This window comes from Rhinolophus sinicus, unplaced genomic scaffold (assembly GCF_057876585.1).
Source record: "Rhinolophus sinicus isolate RSI-liver-muscle unplaced genomic scaffold, RSI-T2T HiC_scaffold_22, whole genome shotgun sequence".
NCBI classification, from domain to species: domain Eukaryota; kingdom Metazoa; phylum Chordata; class Mammalia; order Chiroptera; family Rhinolophidae; genus Rhinolophus; species Rhinolophus sinicus.
The window spans coordinates 1,881,380-1,892,595 of record NW_028290712.1 but is presented as its reverse complement, the minus strand read 5'-3'; the positions used below and the strand labels follow the sequence as shown (position 1 = coordinate 1,892,595).

General features: G+C 47.4%; 1 protein-coding gene across 1 annotated transcript; it reads left to right on the top strand.

Moving 5' to 3' along the window:
- The first annotated feature begins 498 nt into the window (after positions 1-498).
- Positions 499-3,844, top strand: LOC148754347 (uncharacterized). The gene is given in 4 exon segments (XM_088795328.1): positions 499-2,346; positions 2,348-3,448; positions 3,450-3,657; positions 3,660-3,844. Coding segments are annotated over 4 exon segments (3,342 nt in total).
- Positions 3,845-11,216: the final 7,372 nt, after the last annotated feature.

Below are 11,216 nucleotides of genomic sequence, written 5' to 3'. Positions count from 1 at the left end.
GACTTTTTCTCTAGACATCATTAAGAAGGTCCGAGAGATTGTTAATCGACACCACCCGGACCAATATCCCTATATTCTGGTATGGCAAGTCTTAGTGGAGAGTCCTCCCTCCTGGCTTAAACCCATTGTCCCCGATAAGCCGGAAGATCCTCCCAAGGTCCTGACTTTTCAGAACCCTCCTGCCAGCCGGCGGGGCCCACGGCTAGCCCGAAACCCCCGGAGAAGCCGGCCCAAAAACCCATCCTACAGGAAGGGTCAAGCATATATCCCTCTTTGATAGATCTAGATTTTGAAGAGAAACCCCCCTTACGCACCGGCGCCACTCCAGCCTGAGGCCGCCGCCGATTCTGAGCTTCCTCATTCAATGGCTCCCTCTACCCCGGCTCCCCCTGCCCCAATCCAAGGACCGGCGGGGGGATTGAGGTCTCGTAGACACCGGGAAGAAACTCCAGAGGAGGAGCCATCCTCCTCCACCTCTGCGGGGTGCCAATTCTCCCCATGCGAGCCCTAGGAGGGACTGGCCCAGATGGGGAGCGTGCATACCAGTATTGGCCTTTTTCAAGCAGTGATCTGTACAACTGGAAGGCCCAAAACCCTTCTTTTTCTGAGGACCCAAAAGGTTTAACTGACCTGTTTGAGTCTGTCATGTACACGCACAGTCCCACTTGGGATGATTGCCAGCAGCTTCTTAAGACTTTATTCACCACCGAAGAGCGAGAGCGGATCCTCACCGAGGCCAGAAAGAATGTCCCCGGTGACAATGGACGGCCAACGACTCTACCGAACCTGATTGATGAGCGCTTTCCCTTGAACAGACCGGAGTGGGATTATGCTAATGCAGAAGGTAGGGAGCGTCTCCGAGTTTACCGCCAGACTCTTATGGCAGGTCTCCAAGCAGGGGCACGCCACCCCACCAATCTGGCCAAGGTAAAAGCTATAATGCTAGGGGAAAAAGAAAGCCCGGCTGTGTTTTTGGAGCGCCTCTATGATGCTTATAGGCAGTAAACCCCATTGGATCCCCTAGCAGAGGAGAACCAGTCGGATGTTATTATGTCCTTTATAAACCAGGCCACCCCAGATATAGGAAAGAAATTATATAAACAGGAGGGACTAGGAGAGATGTCTATTCGGGATTTGATGAAAGTAGCGGAAAGAGTCTTCAACACTCGAGAGACTCCCGAAGAAAGGGAAGATAGAATTAGGAAAGAAACTCAGGAAATACAGGAACAAATCGGGAAGGAGGACAGAGAATATCAGAGTAGGGAGAATAGGAGGCAGCAGAGGTAGATGGCCAAGATCTTGTTGGCAGGTGTACAAGGTACAGTCAGGAAAAAACCAAATCTGGCTGGACCAGCCCGACCGTGGAGGCCGCGCCCCCAACTGGATAGGAGACAACATGGCTACTGTAGAGAGTATGGACATTGGAAGAGGGAGTGCCCCAAGCGCCAAGGCCAGACCGGGCAAGACGCAAGAGTTCTGCTGGCAGGGATGGACAGTGATTAGAGGGGACGGGACTCGGATCCCCTCCCCGAGTCTTGGGTAACTGCATATGTGGAGGGGAAGCCAGTAGGATTCATGGTAGATACAGGAGCTCAGTACTCAGTTTTGAACAAGCATACAGAGCCCTTGTCTCAGAAAACCAGTTTGGTGCAGGGGGCAACTGGGTCTAAGGCTTATCGGTGGACCAGTAAGCGCCAAGTGGACTTAGGTCGACACCAAGTTACCCACTCCTTCCCGGTTATCCCTGAATGCCCGGCCCCCTTATTGGGGTGCGATCTCCTGACTAAGATCAAGGCCCAAATCCATTTTGAGCCGGATGGCATCAAGGTATTAGATGGCCAAGGACAGTCCCTCCATATTTTGACCCTGTCTCTTGCGGATGAACATCGCCTGTTTGCCCTGCAAGACAAACCCTCCAACCTTCCCCCTTCTGGATGGCCCCATGAGAGGGACTATTGGGTTAAAACGTACCCTCAGGCATGGGCAGAAATAGTGGGTGTAGGTCGAGCGGTCCGCCAAGCACCGGTAGTCGTTGAACTTAAAGCCTCGGCTCAGCCTGTCCGGATCCGCCAGTACCCCATGTCCTCTGAAGCGCGAAAAGGGATTGCCCCACACATTAACCGTCTCCTGGAAGCTGGAATACTAAAACCCTGCCATTCTGCTTAGAACACCCCACTCCTCCCCATTAAGAAGCCGGGGGGGAACGATTATAGGCCAGTCCAGGACTTGAGGGAAGTGAATAAGAGGGTTGAAGACATCCACCCCACGGTCCCTAACCCATATACCTTACTAAGTCATTTACCCCATTCACATATCTGATATTCTACCTTAGACCTAAAAGATGTATTTTTTTAGCATAGCCCTGGCACCTAGCAGCCAACACATTTTTGCCTTCGAATGGCATGATGCCAATTCAGGAACCCCCGGGAAGCTGACCTGGACTAGACTACCGCAAGGCTTCAAGAACTCTCCAACTCTGTTTAATGAAGCCCTAAATCAGGATTTGGACTCATTTCGCCAGAGCCATACTTCAGTTACGCTCCTGCAGTATGTAGATGACTTCCTCCTGGCGGCCCCCTCCGAAGCCGAATGCTGACAGGCCACTGGAGACCTCCTCCAAAAGCTGGGGCAGCTAGGCTATCGGGCCAGTGCAAAGAAGGCCCAAATATGCAAGCAAACAGTCATCTATCTGGGATATAAGCTGCAAGAAGGAACTAGGTGGCTGACAGAGGCCATTAAAGAAAATATTCTTAGAATTCCAGTCCTGACCTCAGCCCGAGAGGTCCGTGAGTTTTTAGGGACGACAGGCTACTGCCGGCTGTGGATTCTGGGGTATGCTGAAATAGCGAAGCCTCTGTATGATGCAACCAAGGACAAGGTCCCTTGGGCCTGGGGGGCAGACCAACAGAAGGCATGTGAGAAACTAAAGGTTGCCCTCTTAAGAGCCCCGGCCCTTGCATTGCCAGACCCCCTGAAGCCCTTCACTCTTTTCGTTGATGAGAGAAAGGAAATAGTGAAAGGGGTACTGATGCAGCGCCTGGGGCCTTGGAAACGTCCGGTTGCCTATTTATCTAAAAAGCTAGATTCAGTTGCAGCAGGATGGCCCCCATGCTTAAAGATTATCGCGGCGGTAGCCCTAATGGTGAAAGATGCAGATAAACTCACTTTTGGGCAGCATCTGAAGGTGGTGACCCCCCATGCCAAAGAAGGGGTCCTGAAATGTCCCCCTGGTAAGTGGATGGCCAATGCCCACCTAACCCATTACCAAGGACTCTTGCTAGACGCACCCCGGATCATCTTCGCTGAACCCACCACTTTGAATCCAGCCACCCTGCTGCTGACCCCGGATCTGGAGGCTCCGCTGCATGACTGCCAAGAGATCATGGCAGAAATCACCCAAGTGCACCCCGACCTCCAGGATGCCGCTTTACCTAACAGTGAGTTGATAATGGTACACTGATGGAAGCAGCTTCATTATAGATGGCGTGCGGAGGGCGGGCGCAGCGGTGGTAGAGCAAGGTGGAAACATTATTTGGAGTGCCTCGCTCTCCCCGGGCACCTCAGCCCAGAAGGCCGAACTGATTGCCCTGGCGGAAGTGCTGGAACGGGCCAAAGGGAAGCATGTGACTGTCTACACCGATAGCCGCTACGCGTTAGCAATATTCATGTGCATGGCGCCATCTACAGGGAGAGGGGCTTTGTTACAGCAGAAGGAAAAGTTTTGCACAATCTTCCTGAGATACAGAGACTGCTGATGGCCGTGCAAATGCCCCGGGCAGTTGCAGTCATCCACGTCCCCGGGCACCAAACTGCATGGACTCCAGAAGCTGAAGGAAACAGGTGAGCAGATAAAGCTGCCAAGATAGTGGCAATGGCTACACCAGCATCAACTTTAGCCCTCAACCTGTCCAAACCCGTGCTCCCGCGCCTGCCACCGCGACCTGACTACACTCCGCAAGACCTACACTGGATCCAGAGCTACCACTGTCCAGAGTCTGATCAGCAAGGGTGGCATCGGGATACAGAAGGAAGATTGATACTGCCGGCACACCTAGGACTGCTTCTTCTTTCCAACATGCACCAAGCCACCAACTTGGGGAAAAAGAAGTTGCTGTCAATTCTCGAGTCTGCCCGCCTCCGGTTTCCCCGACAAGCAGCTCAGATCCAAGAGATCGTAGACCGGTGCATTGGGTGCCAGGCTATGAAACCCAGTAGAAAAGGACCCCAACATACAGGTACAAGGGTACTGGGACGGGCACCGGGACAGAGTTGGGAAGTGGATTTCACTGAGGTAAAGCCGGAGAAGTTTGGGTATAAGTACTTACCAGTAATGGTTGACACATTTTCAGGCTGGGTGGAAGCCTTCCCCACAAAACGAGAAACTTCCCAAGTTGTTGCTAAAGTGTTATTAGAAGAAATTTTTCCCAGATATGGGGTCCCCGATGTTTTAAGCTCCGATAAAGGCCCAGCTTTCATCAGTAAAGTCCTACAAGGGCTAGCCCGAGCTATGGGGACCAGTTGGAAGTTACATTGTGAATATAATCCCCAGAGCTCAGGGCAGGTAGAGAGAATGAATCGGACTTTAAAGGAGACGTTATCCAAACTGTCCATCGAGACTGGCGGGGACTGGGTGACCCTCTTACCTTATGCCATTTTCCGGGTCCGGAACTCACCATGTGTACATGGTCTGACACCTTTCGAAATTCTATATGGGGCACCACCCCCCATTATTTCCCAGACTCTCGGATCTGGACCCCAATGCGGCCCCAAGTTATCTGGCCAGTTTAAAAGCCCTGCAAGGGGTCCAGCATGAGATATGGCCTCTAGTGCGTTCCCTGTATGAAGTTAAGGATGCACCAAATCCGGAACATGGCATCGTTCCGGGAAATTGGGTATGGGTAAAGAGACACAGGTCCCGAACACTGGAGGAAAGATGGAAAGGTCTTTATGTGGTTATTCTGGTTACCCCCACTGCTTTAAAGGTTGATGGCATCGGGCCTTTGGTCCATCACTCTCACGTGCGCCGAGCCAACCAGCTACAGCAGACACAAGCTGAGGAATGGACTGCACGGCATCACCCTGATAACCCTCTGAAGCTGCAACTCTTCAGGCCTCGAAGAAGCGTCAAGCCCCCTGCATCTGCCAATGATGGAGTGGCTGCTAGTCCTGCTTCTACTCAACATCTGGGAGAAAAGCCACACGGGGATCAACCCACACCAACCCCATAAGCTAACCTGGACCCTAACGGACGGACAGACCCAAACTACCCTTAATAGCATTATCCATACTGCCCCAGTCAATACTTGGTGGCCAGACTTGTTTTTTGACCTGCGTGACATTTTTAGCCTTAAACGTGGACGGCAGTATGACTACTCAGTCAGGTCCAAGTGGGCCTTAATCGACACCTCTCAAGGACATAGTGCACAAGGGTTTTGGGCTTGTCCAGGGAACCTCAGGAATAATTGGAAAGCCTGTGGCGGCCCAGACCGCTATTATTGTGGTAACTGGAGTTGTGTCACCTCCTATGACGGGCCTCGACAGTGGGACGTTGGGAATAAAGATCTTGTCAAATTCTCCTTTAGGGACCCCCACAACCAGGTACCCCAGGTACGTGTCCAATTTAACCAAGACGCGGAACAGAAAGAGCGTGGTTGGTTGTCAGGATTAACTTGGGGGTTCCAATTAGATATGGGTCGGTTGGCATGGATGGGCCCCCACCCGGGCAGTCTTCTGACTATTCGACTGTCGGTCGAAACAATTATCACTCAGGTAGGTCCAAATAAAGTACTGGCCCCTCTTATCCCTACCAAGACCCCGGGAATATCCAGGGATAAAGACACCACAAGAAAAGTCGAAGAAACCCAGCCCAAGACCCCTGTAACTCCTTCGACCCCTGTTACACAGGCTACTGAAGACTCATTACGGAAACTAATGCACACTGTATATGAGGCCCTTAATGCCACCAGTCCTAACCTCACAACTTCCTGTTGGCTGTGCTATGACGTTAAGTCCCCGTTCTACGAGGCAATTAGGCTTAATGCCACTTACACTGCCTCTAACAGTAAGAACCCCTCTCAGTGTTCATGGGGGGATCGTAAAATTGGCTTAACCTTGCAACTAGTAAGTGGCAATGGAACCTGTTTAGGGAGAGTGCCCCGGGCTAAGCTAAGTCTATGTGACTCCATAGACCACACCCCTAGTTGGAAAAGTGACATCAAATGGTTCATCCCCAATACTAATGGATGGTGGATATGTTCAAAGACTGGCCTCACCCCGTGCCTATCTACCTCGGTCTTCAATGCCTCCAATGAATTCTGTGTCCTGGTTGCTGTATTGCCCCATGTTCTCTATCACTCTGAGGAGAGTATATATTTACATTGGGATACTGACACAAGTGTGACAAGTAAAAGAGAGCCCATCACTGCCCTAACCATTGCCACTCTGTTCAGTTTAGGAATAGCCGGAGCCGGGACCGGCATAGCTTCCCTGGCTACTCAACAATCAGAAATGACCTCCCTGAGAGCGGCCATAGATGAAGATATAGAAAGGCTAGAAACCTCTATTAGTCATTTAGAGAAGTCGCTCACCTCCCTATCCAAAGTAGTACTCCAAAATAGAAGAAGACTTGATTTGTTGTTCCTCCAAGGTGGATTGTGTGTTGCGCTGGGGGAAGAATGCTGTTTTTATGCTGACCAGACTGGGGCAGTAAAAGAATCTATGGCAAAAGTTAGAGAAGGGCTAGCCAAGAGAAAACGTGAAAGAGAAGCTCAAGAAAAATGGTTTGAAATTTGGTTTAATAGATCCCCCTGGTTCACCACTTTAGTATCAACCTTAGTAGGCCCAATTATTTTACTTGTGCTTATTTTAACCTTTGGCCCTTGCATATTAAACAAGCGTATTAATTTTGTAAAAGATCGGGTTAATACTGTCCAGCTCATAGTCCTTAGACAACAATATGAAAGAGTGCCCGCCCCTGGAGATCTCAGCTGGCCCATAAATGAGCAAGATTCCTCATTATGAACAACAAACAGGGGGGAATATAAGGGACCGTTAGCATAAGGACTGCCGCTTTACGGTTAAGATAGGGTTAACGGCCTTGGCAGCCCTGGGCTCAAGAACTGTTACTTTAAAGTCAGAGTAAGATTAACAGCCTAACAGCCTTGAACTTAAAACAACCTAATGGCCTAATTGTTAGTTCCAGGATGTGGGCATAGAGACCAGATGTTTTATCTCCTGATATGGAAGCTTTTGAAACGTATCTGTTGTAAACTCTTTGAAGCATAGCACAATCTGCACTCCCTAAGACTTTAGAAATTACAGAATGTCTTAGTTATGTGAGAATTGAAGTTCATCCTGTACTCCCTAAGACTTTAGTGATTACTAAGCACCTTAGAACTGCTATAAAAATGCTTAGCTTTGTAGGCTAGGGGTCCTTGTTGAAACCCGCTGCATCAGGCAGAGACGGGACCCCAGCTAGCTGGAAATAAACCTCGCTGTGTGACTTGCATTATCGTGTGTGTCTCTGTCTTTCTGAGGAGTGAAAGATTCCTGGACTTAACACCAGGAGGCTGCAGCCACAGAGGTGCTTTGTACAATTTGCTGCAGAGACTTATCCAGGACTGTCCTTACACTTTGAGCTCTGAGTAGGACATCACCATTCTCTGTGTTCCATAGTACCATCTTTGTCATACTATGAAGGCCCTTGGACCCAGCCAAAATGACTTCCCAGGAATCACCTTGCCACTTCAAAGATGAGCTAGAACAGACATGCAGTTGGTGTGAGCGCTGGTTCCAAAAAGTACCCAATCAAAGTGTGTTCCGGGAAGAGAGAGCTCCAATAGAAGCAGATCAGGACTTCTAGTCTCTGATGGTGATATTCAACCATAACGACTTATCATATCTAGCCAATTTGGGCATCAGATTCTTGACAGTCCTCATTATGTGCTGAGTAGTGTCAAGGAAATGTTAGTACACGGAGAGGAAGGATACACATTTGTATGGTGCACTGTCAGTGCTGACAGGCAGGACTGGATCCTTGGGTCTGCCATCGGAATACCAAGATGCATGCCTATTAAATGGCTGATTTCAGAGGATTGGATGTAAATCAGTAGAAGTCAGCTTTGCCAGAAATTACCTAAGAAACACAGCAAGGTGCACTCTCTTTGTGTTTGGCGTCAGTGACTGCCTCATATATACTGTAGTTCTCCATATTCTACTGTTCAAAGACACTGAATTTCTCTGGGGAAGTCACTTTCTGCCAACCCTTAGCAGGTGACATAACAAATATTGAAAGTCATGAAAGATTCGCTGACCACACTTGTAGTCCCGCATGCAAAAAGTACAGACTCTATGAGTGAAAGCGTGAAAATTGGGAATATATCCTCAATTATGAAGTTAGAGTATTAAAATAAAAAAAACGATAATGTGAGTAAAATGTAAAGGATGAAATTGAAACGCCTGCCATAGGAGACCGTCGGTAACATGGAAAAGAATGGGAGAGGCACAGCAGATGCGCAGCAATCTGAGTTTTAGCCTGATTTAGATTCCAGTCCCTTCAGGATTGCCCAGCATTGAACCTGTAAGAGACCACAGCCATTACTCCACCTGTCTGACCAACCCTTCCTTTCTGCTCAAAGTAAATATCTATGCTCACAGGTGAGGAGGCCCATCACGCTTTGTTTCAGAGACATATTTCAATGTGTAATGATTCTCTCCCTTTCAAAATGCAGTGAATTAAATCTGTGAAAACTTATTCCAAAATCAGTGCTCTCTCTGTAAAACGGCAATCTAGTCCAATCAGGGAAATATCCACCACCACACTTATTTCTAGCAAGGGCACTTCTCCCATTGGGACCTAAATTTCACTGGCAGTGTTTGTTTTTAGAACTAGGAGCTGTCTCATGTAACCCAAAGGGTTTAGGAGGCAGGGCCATCACAACATTAGAGTAACTGTGGGTTATGAGAGGTGCCCTGCTGGGAATATCCCTTGTAATTTTTGGTAAAATTCACAGCGCCAGTTTGCCATTGAAACCTTTAAAAATAAGTTCAGTTTTGTAATATGCCAACAGCATTGTGCTTTCCTCAAACCTTCCTGTCTAGTAGCATTTTTCTGATTACAGGCAATCAATAGAAAGCCAAGCCATGTAACTTTCACTTCCCATCATCGCTGCCCCACATCTTGCACCATGGAAAACACTGATATGCCTTATTTCCCTATGAATTTTACATTGTCGTTCTGTGATCTTAATGCAGAGACAGCGTATATGGCCTTGGGATGCTAGTTTCTTTCTCTTGTCAATTTCTTAAGATACTTTCTTGTGGTGACCAGCATCAGAACTTCTGTCAACTTTATGACTGTATTTTTGTTGCATTTTATACATGTACCACCATTGCTAATGCATTCATCAGTAGAATTTATATTGTGTTTCTATATTTTTACCATCATCTACATTGCATTTCTGAATCCTGTTTAGGAGTTTCTGGGCATCCATTTGAACACAGTTGTGTATATATTAATGGCATGTGATATTTTCATTCTCAAGATCCTGGAAAATATAGAACTGTTCTCCACATTAGCTATATCATTCTATGTATCTTGCAGAACATGTGAGCATTCCATTTCTTCCACATGTCATTTTAAACACATGTGTGGTCTTTTGTCTTTGGTTGATCATGGCATTCTTGAAGGAGTAGCATACTGTCTCATTGTGCTTTCAATTTTCCCTCCCTTGTTGATAGAGTGTCCATTTTCAAAGCAAAATGTTATAGACTATGGCGTCAATAACAGAAGTGTATTTTTCACTGTCCTGAAAGTCCAAGATGAAAGGTCCAGAAGGTTGCTTTCTCAGGAGTGTTTGTCAACAGGAAACTGCTCAGCGTGATCTGATGCTGAGATTGTCAGTAGGAAGGAACAGCTTGAGTAGAGCCACAGAAGTCGCTCTCCTCACAGATTCACATTCTGTTATCTGTCCAGAACTGGAGCTCTAATTAGTGTCCACCAGCAGCCTGGCCAATCATAAATCAGTATCCTCCTGTGTCACAAAAAGACAACTGTCACATCATCATCCCCTCTCCTGGAGGCTGCAGCTACAGATGTGCCTAGAACCATTTGCTGCCCAGAGACTTGTCCTAGATAGTCCTTCCATTTCAGCTGTGAGTGTGACTTCACCACTCTCTGTGCTTTGCAGACCCATCTTTCCCATACTAGAGAGGCCCTTGGGCCCAGCAGAAATGACTTGCCAGGAATCTCCTTGCCCCTTCAAGAGGAGCAAGAACTGACATGCAGTTGGTGTGAGCGCTGGTTTATAAAATTGCCCCCCAATCAAAGAGTGTTCACAGATTAATGTGAGCCATTGATGTGACCATTGACATATACACAATAGTGTTTAAAATAGATTCCCAAAAACTCCTAAACATAATTCAGAGCTGCATTGTAATTATGGTAAAACATAGAAACACAATATCAGGTCAATTCATGAATGCATTGGCGAAGGTGGTGTATGTATAAAATGAAACAAGATGCAGTAAAAAATGTGACAGAAGGCCTGAAACTAGCCACAGCAAGAAAGTGTCTTGAGAAATTGGCAAGAGAAAGTAGCTAGCAACCCAAGCACACATACACTGTTTCACCATTAAGATAACAGACCAACAATGTCAAATTCATAGGGAAAGAAGGCAGGTCAGTGTTTGTTAGGATGCAAGGTTTGGGGCATCGTTGATGGGAAACAAAAATTGCATGGTTTGGGTTTGTATTGATTGCTTGTAATCAGAAAATTGATAGTAGTCAGGAAAGATTGGGGAAAGCCCAATGCTGTTGGTATATTACAAAACTGAATTGCATTTTTTAAAGTTTCCGATGGCAAACAGGTTGTGTAAATTTTACCAAAACACTGTAAGGCATATTAAAAGTAAGGCACCACTCCTAAACCACAAGTCCTCTAGTGTTGTGATAGCCCTGCCTCCTAGATCCTTTAGCCTCATGAGAATCCTCTTCAGTTCTAAAACAAACACTGCCAATGAAATTTAGGACCCAACGGGAGAGTGCTTTTGCTAGAAATAAATGTGGTGGTGGATATTTGCCTGATGGAATAGATTACCGTTTTACAGAGAAAGGACTATATTGGAAAGGAGTTTTTACAGATTTCATTCACTGTGAATTGAAAGGGAGGAAATCATTACCCATTGAAAGAAGTCTCTGAAACAAAACGTGATGGGCC